The 21,601-nt window shown below is 43.1% G+C and overlaps 1 protein-coding gene across 1 annotated transcript in view; it reads left to right on the top strand.

The window, feature by feature from the left end:
• DOCK5 (dedicator of cytokinesis 5) overlaps positions 1-21,601 on the top strand; it is a 93,071-nt gene that overhangs the window by 25,246 nt on the left and 46,224 nt on the right. The window contains exons 6-24 of the mRNA XM_088179833.1: positions 3,591-3,739; positions 4,449-4,584; positions 4,731-4,888; positions 5,527-5,608; positions 6,281-6,410; positions 7,660-7,732; positions 9,733-9,875; positions 11,057-11,182; positions 12,635-12,759; positions 12,858-12,956; positions 14,872-14,944; positions 15,738-15,841; positions 16,115-16,307; positions 17,034-17,131; positions 18,036-18,125; positions 18,467-18,567; positions 19,426-19,560; positions 20,251-20,362; positions 20,624-20,694. Of these exons, the coding sequence (XP_088035959.1) occupies positions 3,591-3,739; positions 4,449-4,584; positions 4,731-4,888; positions 5,527-5,608; positions 6,281-6,410; positions 7,660-7,732; positions 9,733-9,875; positions 11,057-11,182; positions 12,635-12,759; positions 12,858-12,956; positions 14,872-14,944; positions 15,738-15,841; positions 16,115-16,307; positions 17,034-17,131; positions 18,036-18,125; positions 18,467-18,567; positions 19,426-19,560; positions 20,251-20,362; positions 20,624-20,694 (2,198 nt within the window). The remainder of the gene's footprint in view (positions 1-3,590; positions 3,740-4,448; positions 4,585-4,730; positions 4,889-5,526; positions 5,609-6,280; positions 6,411-7,659; positions 7,733-9,732; positions 9,876-11,056; positions 11,183-12,634; positions 12,760-12,857; positions 12,957-14,871; positions 14,945-15,737; positions 15,842-16,114; positions 16,308-17,033; positions 17,132-18,035; positions 18,126-18,466; positions 18,568-19,425; positions 19,561-20,250; positions 20,363-20,623; positions 20,695-21,601) is intronic.

The raw sequence follows: 21,601 nt of genomic DNA, 5'->3' as shown, positions 1-21,601 counted from the left end.
ACAGTCAGGGGTCACAGTGTCACTGTCAGGGCTGTCAGGGGTCACAGTGTCACTGTCAGGGGTGTCAGGGGTCACAGTGTCACTGTCAGGGGTCACAGTGTCACTGTCAGGGCTGCCTGGGAGTCCCAGCTCACCTGGGAAATGACAGAATTCACAGAATATCCAGGTTGGAAAATCAAGATCATCGAGCCCAGCCCAGCCCTAACCCCTCCAGTGACCCTTGGCACCCAGGGCCACTTCCAGGCTTAACTTAACACACCCAGAAAGCTCAAAAATCCCGAGTTTCTGGGATCCAACAGAACCTTTCCCTAAAATCCAGCCTGACCCAGCTCCAGCCATTCCCAGGGTGACAGCACAGAGCAGGAGCTGGGAATTCCACAGCAGGAATTTCTTGGCTTCTCCCATATCTGGAGCTCTCAGCAGGGTGGGGAAGATCTCATATATCTCATATATGTATCTCATATGTATCTCATGTATATAATATATATATCATATATATAATATATATTTCATCATATATATCTCATATATATCTCATTTATATCTCATTTATATCTCATTTATATCTCATTTATATCTCATATATATCTCATATATATCTCAGATATATCTCAGATATATCTCATTTATATCTCATTTATATCTCATTTATATCTCATATATATCTCAGATATATCTCAGATATATCTCAGATATATCTCATTTATATCTCATTTATATCTCATTTATATCTCAGATACATCTCATATATATCTCATATATATCTCATTTATATCTCATTTATCACATGTATCTCTCATATATCTCTCCTATATCTCTCATTTATATCTCATATATATCTCATTTATATCTCATTTATATCTCATTTATATCTCATATATATCTCATTTTTATCTCTTATATCTCACATATATATTTCATATATATCTCATTTATATCTCATTTTTATCTCATTTTTATCTCATTTTTATCTCATTTCTCACATCCTAAATCCCTGAGCACAGGAGTCACCTCAGCAGTGTCACAGCCAGGGCCCAGCAGGGATCTGAGGATTCTTTCTCAGACAAATCCACAGCGAGTTCCTTTATTTTAAAGTCACATTCAAGACTCAAAACTTGATTTTTTTTTTCTCTGAGCAAGTAGCAAGTTCAACCTGCACAAAATGTGTTCCAGTGCTTTCATTAAGAAGAGGGAGCCGAGTTTAAATGAGCTTTAATCACCCAGAGCAAGTTTTCCTCTTGGAAATTTCACCACTTGTGTTTTTGTGCCACGAAACCACAAGAATTTGTTCCACCCTCTCGATTTAACGAGGAGCTCTACGTGATGCTGTTACTGTGTGAGAATTTTGTTCCTGGCCTTTTTTATTTCTGAGTAACTTTCAGATCCCAGCCTCAGAATTTTTTTTTTTTTTTTTTTTTTTTTTTTTAACGAGCAGAAATCTTTCATGTTCCTGTGCTTAACCACTATAAATCTTAAAATAGGTTTGGAGAATGTTGTGGTTTCGAATGGATTCGAGTTTATTTTATTTTCCCTGCTGTGTGTATTAAAAGAATTTTTAAAAAGCTAAAGGAGGAAGGAGGCATTTGAGGAGAAAAAGGGGGATTTTTTTATTTTGGCTGCATTTAATTTCACTTCTTTAATTTCTGTGGGTTTCATTGCAGCAGTGGCTTTATCTCCACTGCAAAATAAATACAAAAATGGGAAGAGTTTTTAATTGGTTTGATTAATAGGAATGACTCAGGTCAAATTGAGGTCTGCTCTGAAAATTCACACAAATTTCCTTTTCTGTCCAGCCTTTTTTTACACAAGAACATATTTTCTTTGTTTATTAAATATATCTCGAATATCCTTTCTGTAGAGCTAAAAACTCGAGTAGCAGCTTGGTGTTCACCCCAATCCAAGGCAGGATTGCTTCCATACCTTTAAATTTGAGGGAAATATGAGTGGTTGATATAATTTCTGTTCTTTGCAGAGATGAGAATGGGGAAATAATTGCAATTAAGTTCTTTTTGTGCTGTGTGGGAGCAGGGTGGGGTTTGTAGCTCATCATCATCCCTGGCTGTGGGGGAGATGAGAATTGTTGGAACCCTGGAAATGAAGAATTTTAAATTTTCTGTGCTGCCAGGCACTGACCCCCAGGAAAACTCTGCTTTTGACCTGAGAACGTGGAGAGAAAAAAAAAAAAAAAAAGCTGAAAAATTCCAAAATTGAATGCTAGAACTGGGATGATGGGTGTGTAGTTTGAACAGAATGTGGAATATCACATGGGGGAAAATTTAGAGTTTAAAGTTTTGGAAGTTTTATCAAGATGGAGGTTTTAGGACAGAGGTTTCCTTCTTTTTCACCTTCCTCTTCATGGGTTTAGGTGGTAATTTTGTAATTGGGTAGAAAATTCCACTTTGTGGGCCACGGGTGTGTGGTTATTGGGTTAAAAGTAAAAAATAATTGAGGTGTCATTTCTTACTTGGACAGTTTATCCTTCAAAGGCCTTGCAGAGAGTGAGTTTTTAGTTTGTTGGCTTGAAGTGCTGTAGAACTCAGTGTAATTTAGATAAGAATTCATAAAACATCTGAGTCTGAACAAGAAATTCTGTCTGGAGCTTTTAATCGTGACCCTGGCAAAAAAAAGAAAATAAAACACAATGGTGACCCAAACCAAACTCCTGGCCTTTGGGCTCTCAAACCCCAGGGAAGGCTCTTCATGCAAAACCAGGCACTGAATTTGGCTTAAATTTTCTCCTTTGGAGCTGAAAACCTCACCACTGTCCCTGTAACTCCAAATTTGTGGCATTTCCCTGTGAAAAGAATGAGAATCCTGCCAGGAACTGCCCCACTGTGGTGGCAGAGAGAAATTGAAGCCTGGGCTCCCTTTTTAATGGTTGAAATGTCTTCCCTGAGACTTCTCAAATTTATTTATTTACCTGGGTCTATATTGCCCCAAACAGGGTGGGTTATAACATATCCATGTTTAATTACAGCCTGGGAGCTGCAGGAACAGGGTGTGGGAATGGGACTGATTTTATGAGGGTGGAAGCAGTGAAGGGCATGGGAAGTATTTTCATTAATTAGAGATAATTAGAGAAGGAATGGCAGGAGGGGGCTCTTCAGCAGGCAGGTTTTGATGTCTTGTTCAGTTTTGTTCCTGCAACAAAATTTTTCTGTCCCTTTTATCAAAACCCTCCAGCAGAGCTGTCTGGAAAGCACCAGAGGTTTATTTTTAGTGGGTGAGGTTTTTGTGAAATAATGTCCCAGGGAAAGGTGAGGCCCTTAAAGACACTTAAAGATCTTAAAGGCACCACTTCAACCTTGGCAGTGCCAAGTGCTGCAGAATTTACTGCATGGCTCTGACCTTGTGGTGCCACCAAGTGCCAGGTATTTCGAATAAAATAAAACTTGTGGGGTTCTGATTTTGTGGTGTTAAAAAGTGCCAGGTATTTTCAGTAAAATAAAACTTATGGGGTTCTGCTGCTGCACACATTTCACAAGGGTTGCTGAGCTGAAGTTTCCAGGTTTTCCTTGATTAAAGTTGCCTTTTTTTTTTTCCTTTTTTTTCTTTTTTTTTCTTTTTTTTTCTTTTTTTTTTTGCCTCAGAACAACAAAACCACGCAGTTCAGGCACGTGCAGCAGCTCACCTACAGCCTGATAGAGTGGAGATCCCAAATCCTCTCTGGGACCCTGCCCAAGGATGAACTGGCTGAGCTGAAGAAAAAAGTCACTGCCAAGATCGACTATGGCAACAGGTGAGCTCCAAACTCCACCTGGAGGGCAGGCGAGGCTCTGAATGCAAACCAGGCATTGAATGAGGGTTGATTTTTTTTTATTTTTTTTTTCCCCTTGGAAAGGGTTGGAATGGCAGCTTTGAGTCCCCATGACAACCTGGCAGGTGCACGTGGAGCAGTTGGTTCTTGGTGTGCCTTGGCAGGAATTCTCCTCTCTTAATTCTGCACAGATCCTGGCAGGGGGTGGCTTTCCCTTGGAGCACAGTTTGCACCTGGATTTTTGATGCTGGTGGGAAATTCTCTTGTTTTATCAGCAGCTGAGGGCAGGATTCCATAAACACTGCAGCCCTCGGTGGTTTGCAGTCTCCAGGACTCATTTATCTGCCCCTTGGCTCTGATTCAAGGCCAGTAAAGTGAATTAAGAAAAAGCTTATGGCCAAGAATAACAACGAGCTTGGTTCCATTCATCCACCTTTGAAACAAAGCCATTTTAGCAGGACTAATGGAGATGTCATTTTAGGATTGAGTTACCTGGCTAATTCCTTCTGCCTTTAATGGGAAAATGGGAGAGAGGAGTTTTTGGAGGCAGGAAAACCAGCAGTGAGTGAGGTTATTGCAAGGGATGTTGAGCACTGGCAGCCCTGGGCAGTGATTTGATCTTTGCTGCTCCCACATCCTGGAATTTTTTTGTTTTTTTTTTTTTTTTTTTTTGTTTCCTGGGGCTGTCCAGGATCCTGGGTCTGGACCTGGTTGTTCGAGATGACAATGGCAACATCCTGGACCCGGATGAGACCAGCACAATCTCCCTGTTCAAGGCCCATGAAACTGCATCCAAGAGGATTGATGAGAGGATCCAGGAGGAGAAGGTACCTCTGGGGCCCCTGCTGTGCCCAATATTCCAATATATTGTGCTCAATATTTTCATATTCCTCTTAATGCTGTGCTCCTTTGGCAGCAGAATTAATTAAAGTAATTGTATTTGTTCATATAAATTTAATGGAATTCTTTGCAGTCCCTGCAGCAGAGTTTGGACCTCAGGGGGCAGCCAATTTTCAACTCCACACACACTTACAGCCTCTATGTGAACTTCAAGAACTTTGTCTGCAACATTGGGGAAGATGCAGAGCTGCTGATGAGCCTCTACGACCCTGACCTCTCCAAATTCATCAGGTAGGGGCTTTTTTTTTTTTTGGAGATTCTTCAGCAGTTTAATCATCGGGGTGATCGTTCTGAAGAAGTCAGCAGGTTCGAAAGAAGATGTTTTCCAGTTCTGTTGGTTGCTGCCCCAGTGGGGGAAAATTAATTCCAATTATTTTGGCATGAATTTCAGAGAGATGGGAAGCCCAGGCACTGTCCCTCCTAAAGCTGGGGATTCCTTTCATCCCACACTGTCTTTTTATATTCTCAATTTTCCCTGCTGTGCCTGCAAGCCTTGGTTAAACATTTTGTTAATTGTTTCTTAGTAAATAATGAATTTCAATGGTGTCCAGTCAGTGCCAGCTCCCATCTGAAGAGTTGGGGAGGATATGAGGAACTTTATCAGGGAGGCAGTTCCGTGTCAGGAACACTCTGTGTCCATCACTGCCCTTATCAGGTGTGGCCATGCAGGGGGAATTGTCCAGGGCAGCAGCTGCCAGGGCTCCCCCCATCCTTTTCCCAGTAATTGAGTCACTTCAAAAGCATTTTGGGATCAAAGATTGGGACAAATATTCCTAAAAGATCAAAATGCTTTTGGGCTTTTGCCAGGAAATGGAGATGTCGGGTGTTGATTTGTTAAAATTGACTTTTTTTTCTCCCTTTCTTTGCAGTGAGAATTACCTGGTTCGTTGGGGCAGCAATGGGATGCCCAAGGAGATTGAGAAACTGAACAACCTCCACGCAGTGTTTACTGTGAGAATCCCAAAATCAGAGAACCCCAGAATGGGTTGGGAGGGACCTGAATCCCACCCAGAGCCACCCCTGCCATGGCAGGGACCCCTCCCACTGTCCCAGGGGGCTCCAGGCTGGTTTTGGGCACTTCCAGGGATGCAGGGGCAGCCCCAGCTCCTCTGGGAATTCCATCCCAGCCAGGAATTCCTTCCCAATATCCCACCCATCCCTGCCCTCTGGCAGTGGGAGCCATTCCCTGTGTCCTGTCCCTCCATCCCTTGTCCCCAGTCTCTCTCCAGGGAATTCTGGAATGGTTTGGGTTGGAAGGGACCTTAAATCCCATCAGAGCCACCCCTGCCATGGCAGGGACCCCTCCCACTGTCCCAGGCTGCTCCAGGCTGGTTTTGGACACTTCCAGGGATGCAGGGGCAGCCCCAGCTCCTCTGGGAATTCCATCCCAGCCAGGAATTCTTTCCCAATATCCCACCCATCCCTGCCCTTTGTCAGTTTGAAGCCATTCCTGTGTCCTGGCACTGTAAATTTCTCCATCCCCTCCTCGTGGTCTGTCTCCAGATCCAGAATTTCACAACTTTTCCCTGTGTATAACCCAACAAAACCCCTCCCTCTTCCTCTCCTTTCCCACTCAGAAAAGACATTGATAAAGCTTAATTTTAACTCTTTCCTTTTTTCCAGGACTTGAGCAGTTCTGACCTGATCAGGCCCAGGATCAGCCTGGTGTGCCAGATCGTGCGGGTGGGGCACATGGAGCTGAAGGATGGCAAGAAGCACACCTGTGGGCTACGGCGGCCCTGCGGCGTGGCAGGTGGGCACTGGGACCACCAGCATGGCCCAGGGAACCCCTGGGGGCTACTGGGACACCAGCATGGACCAGTGAAACTCTGGGGGCTACTGGGACACCAGCATGGACCAGTGAAACTCTGGGGGCTACTGGGACACCAGCATGGACCAGTGAACCCCTGGGGGGCACTGGGACCCCAGCATGGACCAGGGAACCCCTGGGGGGCTACTGGGACACCAGCATGGCCCAGGGAACCCCTGGGGGCTACTGGGACACCAGCATGGACCAGGGAACCCCTGGGGGCTACTGGGACACCAGCATGGACCAGGGAACCCCTGGGGGGCTACTGGGACACCAGCATGGACCAGGGAACCCCTGGGGGCTACTGGGACACCAGCATGGACCAGTGAAACCTTGGGGGGCACTGGGACACCAGCGTGGACCAGTGAACCCCTGGGGGCTACTGGGGACACCAGCGTGGACCAGGGAACCCCTGGGGGACACTGGGACACCAGCATGGCCCAGGGAACCCCTGGGGGCTACTGGGACACCAGCATGGACCAGTGCACCCCTGGGGATCACTGGGACCACCAGCATGGCCCAGTGAAACCTTGGGGGCTACTGGGGACACCAGCATGGCCCAGGGAAGCCCTGGGGTGTCACTTTAAGGCTAGGGAGCAGTGAAGAAATACAGGCTTCACTTAGAAAGTAGAAGAAGTGATTGATTGCAGGAGTAGAAAGTAGAAATTGCATTTTCACAGACTGGTCCTCTGAACCTTTCTTTGCCTTGAAATGCCCCAGTCCCACCTGGTTATTTCTCAGAGGGTGTATTTTATCAGAGTATTTTATCAGAGTATTTTATCAGAGTATTTTATCAGAATATTTTATCAGAGTATTTTATCAGAGTATTTTATCAGAGTATTTTATCAGAATATTTTATCAGAATATGTTATCTCAGAGTGTGTTTTATCAGAGAGTATTCAATATATTCACACTCACTGCTGTGGGCTGAGCTGCACATCAATGTAAACGTGCTTTTAAAAAAAGTTAAAATGAGAATGATGCCTCCATTGCTGTCAGAGAATCCCAGATATTTTGGGATCCCAAAAATCCCATCCAGCTCCACCCCTGCCATGGCCAGGACTCCTCCCAGGTCGCTCAGAGCCCTTGTTGTGACACTGGCCCAAAATAACCCCTGGTTGTTTCTGTTCTGGGAGGGAGAAGCTCTCTGTGCTTCCTGGCAGCTCTCAGTGATGCTCTGGTGTCGTTGCAGTGATGGACATCACTGACATCATCCACGGCAAGGTGGACGACGAGGAGAAGCAGCATTTTATCCCCTTCCAGCAGTGAGTAACCCACAGCTCACATTTTATCCCCTTCCAGCAGTGAGTAACCCACAGCTCACACTTTATCCCCTTCCAGCAGTGAGTAACCCACAGCTCACATTTTATCCCCTTCCAGCAGTGAGTTCTGAACCCCAGAGCTCACATTTTATCCCTTCCAGCACTGAGTTCTGACCCCCAGAGCTCACATTTTATCCCCAGCAGTGAGTTCTGAACCCACAGCTCACATTTTATCCCCAGCACTGAGTTCTGACCCCCAGAGCTCACATTTTATCCCCAGCTCTGAGTTCTGACCCCCAGAGCTCACCCCAGCTCTATCTACCAATAAATCAGCTGAGAGCAGAAATCTGCTCTTTGCAGGGAGAAGTTTCTGTCACCCCTCAGGAGCTTTTGTTCCCTGTGATTTTCATGGAGAAAATCACATTTCTCTGTGGCAGGCTCATTTGCCTGAGGACTTTGCAGCTGGAATTTCTGGGTACCTGTGGCACCCCACAGGAGGAGGACGAGCACAGAGCAAAATGATGTTGTGGGGCTTGGGGGGATGTGACTTCCAAAATTTTTAGGGGGTTGGAAAGGCAGGATTTTCAGAGAGACTGAGCAGAGACCCAGCTTTTTGTCACTGAGCAGAAATTCAGCTTTTTATCACTGAGCAGAGACTCAGCTTTTTGTCACTAAGCAGAAACTCAGATTTTTGTCACTGAGCAGAAACTCAGATTTTTGTCACTGAGTAGAAACTCAGCTTTTTGTCACTGAGCAGAGACTCAGCTTTTTATCACTGAGCAGAAATTCAGATTTTTGTCACTGCTGTGAGGGACCCTGTGTGCTGCCCCTCCCTTCCCACATTTCCTGGGCAGGTTCAGTCATTTGGGATTTCTGCTCTTCCTGGGGGAGAAATTCCAGCCCAAATGAATTCTGCATTTCTGCACTGAGAGTTAGACTTTGTGTTTGTTCTGCCTGCTCTGGTTTGCTCACTTTTTCTGGCACGTTAGAGTAAGGAAAATGGAGTTTGTTTGGGTAGACCCAGCCTTGTTGTTACAGCCCTAAATATAGCAAAGCATTGCTGCAGCCATTTGTTATTGCAGGGTATTTTCAGGGGAGATTTGGGTTTTTTCTCCTGCCCTTTCAGGGCCTGGGAGGATGGCTTTTCCTTTGCACAGTAACCTCAGTCTGCTACTTTTTATTTTTTGGTGGCTTTGATTGGTTATTTTTTATTTGTTTAGGTGTTTTTCGTTTTGTTTGTTCATTTTTAAATTGTTTTGGTTTTTTTTTTGCTTGCTTGATTCTCTCTTTTTTTTTTTTGTTGGTTTGGGATTTTTTCCTGTTTTTCTTCTGCTCTAATGAGGCTGAGTTCAGACCCCCAGCTGGACACCAGCATGGGCAGCCTGTGGAGATCTCGTTTTTCCCTCATTATTGATGTTGTGGCTACAGGAGTGAAGATCCAAACCTCAGTCGTCTTGTTTGTGACTGGGGATGGGTTCATCAATTAGGTGTTATCACAGTCATTAATTTAGATTAATCTATATTAATTTGTATTAATTTATATTAATTTACATTAGTTTACCAATAGTTCATCTGCACAGGGACAGCTCTATGGCAAACCTGTCAAGATCCAAACCTCAGTAGTCTTTTCTATGACTGGGGATGGGTTCATCACTTCAGTGTTGTCATAGCAGTCATTAATTTATATTAATTTATATTCGTTTACCAATAATCTACATAGGGACAGCTCTGAGGCAAACCTGAAGTCAGGGCTTAAATCCTGAGGTCGGTGTTACTTACCTTAGGTGTGAGGGATAAACTCAGGGGTAAATGTGATGCATTTTCTAGTGTGAAGGTTTCAATGGATTTTGTGCAGGTGAAGGAACGAAAATCCCCATTAAATCCTTTCCAAAACCCCGCATTTATAGAGAAAACAAACAGCTGCTGGCCAACCCTTTCCTTTTACACCGTTGGTGTTGTTCTGTCCCGATTGCTGATGCTGTTTTTGTGCCCGTCCTGCCCAGGATTGCCATGGAAACCTACATCAGGCAGCGCCAGCTCATCATGTCCCCCCTGCTCACCTCGCACGTCATCGGCGAGAACGAGCCCCTCACCTCTGTGTTCAACAAAGTCATCGCTGCCAAGGAGGTCAACCACAAAGGCCAAGGTGCAGCCTGGGGGAGCCACGTCTGGGGACTTTGCAGGGGAATAAAGGGGTGCTGAAATGTGCTCACTGCCCTGCAAAAAGAGAGAAAGGGCAGCGACACCCACGGAGCTCTGTGGGGAAAAAAGGGCAATTTATTGTACAGCCAGCCCGGATTGAAAGTGTGTCAGTGCAGCCAGGACAGCACAGGAGCTCATGGGACAATTGGGAAAAACATCCTTGGGACAGCACCTCAGGATGTGTCCCACGGGAAAGACACCAGGGGTTAATGTTGGTGATGAATTCCACTCTGTTTGTCACCGTGTTGTCACCCTGGGAGACTCCTCCCTAACTGAAGCTGCAGTCAGCTTGTCAGCCTGGGAATGGAGCTGAGAGTCAGGAGAAATCCAGAATTCCCAAGCTGGAATTCCCCAGCTCTATAAATGTGTGTGTCTGTGGTTACTGTGCTGCAAAGAGAGAGAAAGGACAGCAAAAAAAGAGGGGAAAAAGCCAATTTATTGTATTCCACTCTGTTTTTTACTGTATTATCATCCTGGGAGATTTCCTCCCTAACTGAAGCTGCAGTCAGCTTGTCAGCCTGGGAATGGAGCTGAGAGTCAGGAGAAATCCAGAATTCCCAAGCTGTGATTCCCCAGCTCTGTCAATGTGTGTGTCCACACTGAAAGTCTCCAGCTCCAGCTTTAATTCACTTTAATCCCTTCCCCAAGCCCAGCTCGTTCTTTGCCGTGGTTGTCACTTTGTCCCTTTGTCACCTCCTCCCCTAAAATCCAGATAAATCCAGATTTGCATGAGAGCAGCTCCTCCAGCTCCTCACTTGCTAGTCTTATGTTTAAGGTCAATATTTTTTAGCACCTTTAAAAATAAATTTTAAAAAAAAGTGTTTTACGGGCGTGAAGTATTTGTAAGTGTAGGTGGCTGCGTGTCCCAATTGGCTTTGGGGTTAAATCACATTATTGCAGAATTTTCTGGTCTTCCTTGGCTCAAAGACACTCGAAATTCATCTCTAAAAATTTGGGGTTTACTTTGAAGAATCTTCTTGCCCAGATTCAGGGACATGGAGGACTGGGCAAGACAGAACCAGATGGGGACGCAGAGTTTTTATGAAAATACAGATTTTTTTGGAAGCACAGGCTTAAATTTCATTTTTTGGTTTCAGTAAACAAGTGTCATCTCCCTTTTCTCAGGTCTCTGGGTGTCCCTGAAGCTGCTCCCTGGGGATCTGGCTCAGGTTCAGAAGGATTTTTCCCACCTTGTAGACAGATCCACTGCAGTGGCTCGAAAAATGGGGTTCCCTGAGATCATCCTTCCTGGTAGGTCCCGTGTGCTTCTACATCAGGTGAAAGAACCACCTGAAATTCCAGAGTTTCTGTCACAAAAATACTCATTTAAAAAAAAAAAAAATTATCTGAAAACATCTTATTTTTTCTTCAAATTTCCAGGTTATTTTCTTATATTTTTTTGTCACAAGAAGTTGAAAAACATGAGTTTCTTTTCTTAGGGTAAAATGATGGTTTGTGGAGCTTTTTGGAAGAAAATGTCTCTTTATTTATTAATGTCTGTTAATTAATTAAAAGGTCTCTTTAGCCAAAGGAATTTTTGTTGCATGTGGCTTTGACTCACCCATTCAGAGTGGGTTTAACCCTAGAGACCTCATTAAATTAAAAAAAAAAAAAGAATTAAACATAAGGCTTGTAGAAAGGATAATGGTTAATTTTAGAATATTTTATGTAATTTGAGACAGAAATGAAAATGGTTGATGGTGAGTGTTTGTTGGAACCCTGGAAACTGAGAGCTCTGAACTTTCTGTGCTAACAAAAATTAACCCCCAGGAAAAGAAAATTTTCATCTAAGGCTGTGGAAAAGGCTCCCAAAATTGAGGAGCCAGGATTAAGATCCCAGGTGTGCAGTTTGAATAGAAGGGTGTAGCATCACAAGGTGAAGAATTTAAACTTTCAGGTTTTAAAACAGAACAATGTATAAAAAGCAAGATATGAAGGTTTTAGGGCAGAAGTTTTGTCTTTCTTCTTCACCTTCTTCTTCATGGCTCCAGGTAATTTTTTGTGATTGGATAGAAAAACCCACATTTTATTTTTAATTTTGTATTTACATTTATATTATTTATATTTACATTTTTAAAATATTATCTATACTTATATTGATATTGATATTTATATTTACATTTACATTTACATTTATACTTACATTTATATGTATATTTATATTTACATTTATATTTATCTTTATATTTATCTTTACATTTATATTTATACTTATATTTATATTTATATTTACATTTATATTTATATTTATATTTATATTTATATTTATATTTATATTTATATATACATTTATATTTACACTTATATTTGTATTTATATTTACACTTATATTTGTATTTATATTCACACTTATATTTATACTTATTTATTTTAATAAGTAAGAAGTAATAAATATCTAAGTCCAAACAAAAAATTCCGTCTCTCAAACATTCAATCCTGACCCGAATAAAGAAGCAAAAAACCAAAAGAAACCATAAACAAAACAAAAAAAATCCCTAAAAAACGCCCAAAAAATAGGAAAAAAAATTTAAAAAAATAAAATAAAGTGGTGCTCCGTGTGAGGAATGAACTCGGGACCTTTCGAGGTGTTGTTAATGAAGGGCTGAGAGGACAATGAGGATAATTGAGGTCCCCGGGGGTGTTAAATGTTCAGATGTCGCTCTGGGGAGGAGAGCCCAGCTGATGGACCTGTGGGATTTGCAGGGGACATCCGCAATGACATCTACGTCACCCTGATCCAGGGCGACTTCGACAAAGGCAAGAAGAAAACCCCCAAGAACGTCGAGGTCACCATGTCTGTGCACGATGAGGACGGCAACCTGCAGGAGGTAAGAGAGTCCCAGCCACCCCTCTGACCATTCACACCCTAAAATAATCCAAAAATAAAAAAAAAAAATCACATTTTTTTCCCTTCCCGTGGCCAAAGAAAGCCATCCACCCCGGCGCGGGCTACGACGGCGTCTCCGAGTACAAGTCTGTGGTTTATTACCAGGTCAAGCAGCCCTGCTGGTACGAGACTGTCAAGGTACTGAGCCCCTGAAACTCCCCTGTGCACGGACACACATTCTCTGATTAACCTTAGAAAGTGGTGTCTGTATTAATTGGTGTGTGAATTAATTGGTGTGCGTATTAATTAGTGTGTTTATTAAGTGGTGTGTGTATTAAATGGTTTGTGTGTTAAGTGGTGTGTTGGTGTCTTTATCAACCGGTGTGTATATTAAGTGGTGTGTATATTAAGTGGTGTGCTTATGTGTTTATTAAGTGTTACGTGTATTAAGCATTATATTTATTAATTGGTGTGTTTTTTGAGTGGTGTGTTTATTAATTGGTGTGTTTATTAAGTGGTGTGTATATTAAATGGTGTGTGTGTTAAGTGGTGTGTATATTAAGTGGTGTGCATATTAAGTGTTGTGTTGGTGTGTTTATTAAGTGTTATATTTATTAATTGGTGTGTTTATCAATTGGTGTGTTTATCAATTGGTGTGTAATATTAATTGGTGTGTGGTTAAGTGGTGTGTATGTTAAGTGGTGTGTTTATTAAATGGTGTGTTTATCAATTGGTGTGTATATTAAGTGGTGTGTTGCTGTGTTTATTAAGTGTTACGTTTATTAATTGGTGTGTTTATTAATTGGTGTGTTTATCAATTGGTGGGTAATATTAAATGGTGTGTATGTTAAGTGTTGTGTATATTAAGTGGTGTGTTGGTGTGTTTATTAAGTGTTACATTTATTAAATATTACGTTTATTAAGTCGTGTGTTTATTAATTGGTGTGTTTATTAAGTGGTATGTTTATTAAGTATTACGTTTATTAAGTGGTGTGTTTATTATTTGGTATATTTATTAAGTGGTGTGTTGGTGTGTTTATTAAGTGTTACATTTATTAATTGGTGTGTTTATTAATTGGTGTGTTTATTAATTGGTGTGTTTATTAATTGGTGTGTAATATTAAATGGTGTGTATGTTAAGTGGTGTGTTTATCAATTGGTGTGTTTATCAATTGGTGTGTATATTAATTGGTGTGTGTATTAAGTGGTGTGTTTATTAAGTGGTATGTTTATTAAGTATTACATTTATTAATTGGTGTGTTTTTTAAGTGGTGTGTTTATTATTTGGTGTGTTTATTAAGTGGTGTGTTGGTGTGTTTATTAAGTGTTACATTTATTAATTGCTGTGTTTATTAAGTGGTGTGTATATTAATTGGTGTGTTTATCAATTGGTGTGTAATATTAAATGGTGTGTTTATTAATTGGTGTGTATATTAAGTGGTGTGTTGGTGTGTTTATTAAGTGTTACGTGTATTAAGTGTTACATTTATTAATTGGTGTGGGTTTTGAGTGGTGTGTTTATTAATTGGTGTGTTTAAGTGGTATGTTTATTAAGTATTACGTTTATTAAATGGTGTGTATATTAATTGGTGTGTTTATTAAGTGGTGTGTTGGTGTGTTTATTAAGTGTTACATTTATTAAGTATTACGTTTATGAAGTGGTGTGTTTATTAAATGGTGTGTATATTAAGTAGTGTGTATATTAAGTGGTGTGTTTATTAATTGGTGTGTTTATCAATTGGTGTGCTTATTAAATGGAGTGTATGTTAAGTTGTATGTTGGTGTGTTTATTAATTGGTGTGTTTTAGTGTTGTGTTTATTAAGTGCTACGTTTATTAATTGGTGTGTTTTTTAAGTAGCATGTTTATTAATCGGTATGTTTATTAGCTTAATAATTACCTTAATCCCGTGTTTATCCCATCTTTTCCCCCAAACCCCCGTGTGTTTTCCCCCAAAACCCCGGTGTGTTTTCCCCCAAAACCCCGGTGTGTTTTCCCCCAAAAATCCCGTATTTTCCCCCAAAAATCCCGTATTTTCCCCCAAACACCGGTGTGTTTCCCCCTAAAAATCCCATATTTTCCCCCCAATCCCGTATTTCCCCACCTGGCTGCAGGTGGCCATTGCCATTGAAGAAGTCAGCCGCTGCCACCTGCGCTTCACCTTCCGTCACCGCTCGTCCCAGGAGTGTGAGTGTCCGGGGGCTGCTTTGCTGCTTATTCACGCTGTTGTACATTTGTTTTTTTGTTTTTTTTTTTTTTTTTTTCTCTTGATCTGTTTGTTTATTCCCAGTTTTTTTCTTAGCAAAAAAATCCTTCCTGTTCTTTGCGCCCAAATTTTGGTTTTGTCCCGGAAATGAAATTTGATAAGGAGCAACGTTTTATTCCGCCCCCCCACGCGATAATTATCGATGTTTTTTTACTGCTTTGAGTTCTTGGTGCAGGGTGTTGGTTTTGATTTGTTTCAGGAAATTCAGTGCAAAGGCCTGGTGGGCTTCTAATGATCTTCCTACAGGAGGATTTCTAATTAGGCTAATGAATGGCTAATGAGAGAGTTAAAGCCAGAAGTTCCGTGAAATCAGAGCTCTGAAATGAGATCAATAATGTGAGGCTCAGCCTTTGAAAGGTTCTCAGAGGTTCTGAAGGCAGTGACATCCTTCCAAATCCACAGCTCACAAACCAGAATTCCAGCCAAAAAATATCAATGTAATTTTATATCAGAGGATCACTGAATTGTTAAGGTTAGAAAAGACTTGGAAGATCAAGGAGTCCAACCATCAATTTACCCATCCATCAGCACAAAAACCACTGCAATTGTGGGTGGGGATGCTCCAGAGGATGTGTTTGTGTAGTTACCCATTAAATACTGCTTAATAAACTAATAAATCAATTAAATAATGAAATCATGAGGTCAGAGGGCTGCATTTTGGATTGTGTGGACATGAAGAACTCAGTTGTAAATGAAGATTTCTGCTGTTTGCAGCCAGGGACAGATCTGAGAGAGCTTTTGGCGTGGGCTTTGTGAAGCTGATGAATGCAGATGGGACAACGCTGCAGGATGGCAAACACAATCTGATTGTTTACAAGGTAACCTGGGCATTTCCTGCCTTGGCTCGTGTTTAAATCATCAAAACTCTCTCCTGGCTGATTTTTCCAAGCAGTGGAAAGCTACAGAATGTGTAGGGTGGGAAATCCTCCTGAGCTCTGTGGCTTTGGAAATATCTCAGTTCATTTTGCAGCATGGGCAACTTATCCCTGAAATCAGAAACTCAAACAGTGATAGAGGTGAAAAAGTGTTTTCATCAAACCCACTCTGGCTGTCACTGTGGGATGTGACCCTTCTCTGTGCCATCACAACAGGGTGACAACAAGAAAATGGAAGATGCCAAGAGTTATTTGACTCTTCCTTGCACCAAAATGGAGATGGAGGAGAAGGAGGCTCCCTCAGGGAAAAACCTGCACCCTCTGGCCAACTTCACCCCCACGAAGGACAGCACAAAGGACAGCTTCCAGATTGCCACTGTCATCTGCTCCACCAAACTCACCCAGAATGGTAGGGCTCGTGCTGGGGCTCTGAAATGCAGAGGGAATTTTCTCCAGGCAGGTTTTTCTGCGTGGGCAGAGAGCTTCAGCTTTCATTTCGCTCCTCAGTGGCAGCCCTGTGCCATCAAGCTGCCAGAACAAACTCCCAGAATGTTTGTGCAGCCTTTAGAAACTTCTTCACACAAATATTGGGTCCAGACTGCCAGTGTTAAACCCAACAAGTTTGTTGGCACGTGTGGAAATGTCACCTGTCAGTGGCAGTGTCTGTGTTCTGTCAGAATTTTAAATATTTCAGGTTAATTGCCTTCTTTGCTCTGCGTGTTCAGTTCGGGCTGAGCTGCCCAGGGTGATGGTGTGAATTAACTCTGCCAAAGGCACCAAAATGAAGAGAGGTGTGTGAATGAGTCCAGCCTGTGCTGGTAAATGATGGCAGACTTCCCACTCTGGGCTAAGTCATACACTTTAATAGAATTCCTGGCTTGAGATACCTGCTCTTGAGTCCATAAAAAAAAATCCAGCAGGATGGTTTTATCTCCAAATGTGTTATCAGATGGCAGCCAGCTTTCCATTTATAGCAGAGCTTGGCTGCTTTGCCAAGACAAAAGCAGCACCTCAAGGTAACACTCTGTACCTCGGGGTGACTTTATTCCTTGTCTGGCTCTAAAAATAATCCCCAGCCTTGCTGGGGGTTGTTCAGTCAGCTGGGAGCTGTGATTTTTGCTCTGTGTCCTTGCAGTTGACCTGCTGGGATTGCTGAACTGGCGCTCCAACTCCCACAACATCGCCCACAACCTCAGGAAGCTCATGGAGGTGGAAGGAGGAGAAATTGTGAAGGTATTCCCAGGGATCTGAGCATCCTTGGGGCACAGACTCTGGTGTTGGACCCAGAGGTGTCTGGTGGGCTGGGAGGGCAGTTCTGGGAGCAATGGGGGGGGATCATCAAATCACAGAATGGTTTGGATTGGAAAGGACTGGAGATCAGCTTTTCCCACCCCCTGCATGGGCAGGGACACCTCCCAGTGTCCCAGGGTGCTCCAACCTGGCCTTGGACACTTCCAGGAGCAGCCACAGCTCCTGTGGGAGCCTGGGCTCCACCTCTCGTTAGAGGAATTCACCAGAATTATGAAAGTTAAATACTGCAGGGATCAGGGAGAGGGCGGTGACTTTATTTTCCCCTTTATAAGAAATACATCCAGAGAATAAATTTTAATTTTCAACTCCTTCGTGAATGAGGAGGGACTTGCTGTGAATTTAGGAGTGCAGACAGCCCAGAGATCTCATGGAATAGTGTGGGGAGAGGACCTGAAATGGGGAGAGTTCCAACAGAAAACAGGAATTCCCTGCTCTGCTGAAGGATTTAGGGGGAAGTCTTACCTGCAGAGAGGGGTCCCAGGAGTGAATGTGCTGGGATTTTGCAGGCCATGGTTTTATGGAGTTAATTCTGTGTCACTGCAGACAGGCTGGGCTGGTTTGGAGAGGTCAGGATTTTATCCTGTGGGATGAAGAGACAATCGAGGAGCAAAGTGGGGCCATTCAGAGCTGAGGAGAAAATATATTAATTACTACAGAGATGATGAATCACGTGCATGAACACGGGGCTGGGATCCATTTTCAGATATTTTCTCATGGACAGGTTTTACAGTTCAGGAAGGGGGCAAATGATCCAAGCCATGCTCCTGTGCAGGGTGCCTGCAGCAGTTCCCTTTCCCACCCTTTCACTGCTCCTTTTCCCCTCTAGTTTTTGCCTGACACCCTCGATGCACTTTTCAACATCATGATGGAAATGTCAGAAAATGAAACTTATGATTTCCTGGTGTTTGATGCCCTGGTGAGTGAATTTTCTGTGGGTTCAGAGTTTGTTTTCAGCCACATTTCCAGTCTGTTCCTGGTGATTCCAATGAGCAATTGGTATTTTGCTCTAGAAATAAATGATATTTAAATGCTTCCTGACTGAAATACACATCGGGTTTTTAGTAGCCACAGTGAAAAGAGTAATAAATTGCACACACACATATTTAGTGACTGTTAGAACACGAATATTGCTGTCTGTAGCATTAATGCTGTTGGTAAACCAAAAATTATAACCCATCAAAAGAAATGGAATTAGAGACTGTTCTGTTGGAGTTACTGTCAGCTCTGTGCATCTGTTTCCTTCTGGATTTATGGCAGGTATTTATTATTTCTTTGATTGGAGACATCAAGTTCCAGCATTTCAACGCTGTGCTTGAGACCTACATCTACAAACACTTCAGTGCAACCCTGGCCTATGTGTGAGTATGGGTGCCAAGGCTTGGGTGTCACCCAGCAGTGTCCCCTGGGGGCCTTGGGGATGGGCTCAGCTCCTCGTGCTGTGTTTGATTGGGTAATTTTGGATGATGTTAATGTGATAAAGGCAGCAGGGAGCAGAGTTCCATCCCTCCTCTTATTGCTCTTTTTGCCCTGTAAAAAATTCTGTTGGGAGATTTTTTTATTTTTTTTTTTTTCTGTCAGAACAGACAGAAAAGACACTTTTGTCGTGGATCTTGGTTTTCCAGCCCCTTGATCAACCAAAGGTCATCACCCTTGTGGTAACAGAAGTGAGAAGTTAAAACCGAGGCCATGAGGGAGAGCAAAACCAGAAACCAAACTCTCTTCCTCTCAGAAAAATCTCTTCTTAATTTTTACTGATCCATGAATTCATGGATGGATTCCTAAGAAAACACAATTTAGGGAAACACCCCAAAGGAAACACAATTCCCCACGGATGAATTCCTGGCTGTCACCCTAAAGGAAACCCAATTTGAAGTCTCCTTATCCTGGAATTCCTCCTTCCCTGCCCTGCCACTCGTGATTTCATTTTCTCCTCCTGCTCCACACGTGGGAATTCTCACAAAGGGAGAATCCAGTCCCTTATCCTGGGATTTGCAGCTTCCTGGGATTTGCAGCTTCCTGGACAGCTCCTTTTAGGGCAAAAGCAAAGCAGGGCAGGAGGGTGGCTCCTGTGGAGTTTTAGCCCAGAATTTCAGGAGGAAATGGCTCTGAGGAGGAGCTCTGTGATGTTCATGAACCTGCAGCTCCTCTCTGGGATGAGCAACACGGGAGCTGAGCCCTGCCTCTATTGGTTCCTCTTTTTGGTTTTATTTCCAAAGGAAACTCACCAAAGTCCTGAACTGCTACGTGGGGAATGCTGAGGACTCCAGCAAGACAGAGCTGCTCTTTGCAGCCCTGAAAGCCCTGAAATACCTGTTCAGGTTCATCGTGCAGTCACGGGTGCTGTACCTGAGGTGGGTCCAGCCCTTCCAGCCCTGGCAGCCCCACTGGAGTTCTTTCCAATAAATATCACCAAAAGGAATATTCTTCACCAAATCCTCCCATCATTGAATGATTCAGAGGATCTTTCTGCCCTTTGTCTGTGGCTGGAACAAATAAATTGAGCAAAAAATTAAAATATCAGAGTAGAAGGGAGAAAAAACTTCTAGTCCTCCCTGACATGCAACAGGCAGGACAGAGTAGAGCTGAAAAGGAACCCAGTATTTATTTTTATAAAATAAAACCTCCTCATTTTCAGGAACTTAAGAAACAAATACACAGATATTTAGATCATTAGGTGAGGTGAGGGATGACATGTTCTCCAGTTGGGATAAAATCAATGCCAGTGGTTTAATTGCAGCCTCAAAACATCTTTCCAGAGATTCCCAGTGAGGGTTTGAAACCCTTTATTCATGTCCATTCTGGATTTTTTTTTTTTTCTGTTTAATACTTGGAACCCAAGCAGAATTTGCTGCAGTGGCAGCACCAAAAATGCAGTTTTTTCCCTTATAACAAATTCCAGAGAGGAAATGACTGCAAATTCTCCAATTCCATTTTTACCCCCATGTGTTTGTAGAAGGATTTGGCAGTAAGATGTGATTGCATGGGATAAAATCCTGTTTCAGCTGCTGCATTTCTGTGTGTGACTGCCCTGTTCTTTGCAGTGTTTATGGGAAGAGTGAGGATGGGAATGAATTCAATGATGCAATTCGCCAACTGTTCCTCTCCTTCAACGTCCTCATGGACCGGCCCCTGGAGGAGGCTGTCAAGATCAAGGTGAGCACAATTTCCAGGGAAAATTAAAAATCCTTTATTGGATCAACTGGTGCAGTTGTGAAGGGGCTGGGCCAGAAAAAGGAATGAGAGAATTATCCATGAATCCATTCTCTCCCACCTTTCCCACCCTGCACTGCAGATCTGGGCTGGCTGGAGGTTCTGGGGATGCATAAATCTGATTTTAAACCAGTTCTCCCCGTATTTGACAAGCCCTGGATTTCCCGTGTGCATTTCATGTCTTTGGTTTCTTTCTTCTTTCAGGGGGCAGCTTTGAAATATTTGCCCAGCATCATCAATGATGTCAAACTGGTGTTTGACCCCGTTGAGCTCAGGTAAGTGCTTTGAGTTTGTTTGTCCTCTAAACCCAGCTCACCTGGTGGGAAAAATGTTGGAAAGTTGGCTAAAAAAAAGCCCCTCTGGTCATGATCTGGTGCTGCAGATCCTGTGCTTGGACTTGAGGAAGTCACTGGAGTTCAGGGGATTCTCTGCATCCCAGTTTTTCATTCTGGGAGTATCCAAGGCCAGGTTGGGCAGGGTTTGGAGTGACCTGGGATAGTGGGAGGTGTCCCTGCCCACGGCAGGGATGGAGCTGGGTGATTTTAGGGTCCCTTCCTACCCAAATCATCCCAGGATTTTGGGATCCTTGCAGCCACCTTGAGATTTTACTGAAAAGCAAAATCTGAGGGCAGTGAAGAGTAGAAATCTTGTGCAAGTTTCCACCAGTTCTTGATGAATGCTCCTGAAAAGTGTGGCAAAGGCAGAGCCTTGGCTGGGAAACCAAAACTTGTGTTCAGCCAGGAAATTCTCAGCCCTGTGGATTCCTGGTTCTGGTGCTCAGGGCTTTGCCCAGAGCTGCCCAGCCCTGTCTCCTTGTCCTGACACAAATGATTTGCTGGGAAGCAGCAGACAGGCAGCAAATGCCCATGGAATTTAATTTAAGGGAATCTTGGGCTGGAGTGAGTCACCACTGCTGATGAAAGGGGCACTGCAAGGAGGATGTGCCTTGGCTGCTGTGGATTTTCCAAGTTTCAAAATGAATTCAAAATGAATCTTTCCAACCTCTTGCTTTGCCTGGCTGTCACAGTGGTTATCCTGTGCTGGCCCTGGAGGGACAGAGCAATGCCTGTTTAGAGGGTTTGTGATGGGCCTGGTGTGTCCTGGAATAAATAAAAGTCTCATTTCAAGAGGTTTAAGCCTTCAGTTCCTGAGCACTGCTCAGTTTTACTTCAAGTCCTGTGC

This window comes from Sturnus vulgaris, chromosome 28 (assembly GCF_052056855.1).
Source record: "Sturnus vulgaris isolate bStuVul1 chromosome 28, bStuVul1.hap1, whole genome shotgun sequence".
Taxonomy (NCBI): Eukaryota; Metazoa; Chordata; class Aves; order Passeriformes; family Sturnidae; genus Sturnus; species Sturnus vulgaris.
Note: the sequence above shows the minus strand (reverse complement) of the source record. Positions and strands in the feature narration are given on the sequence as shown.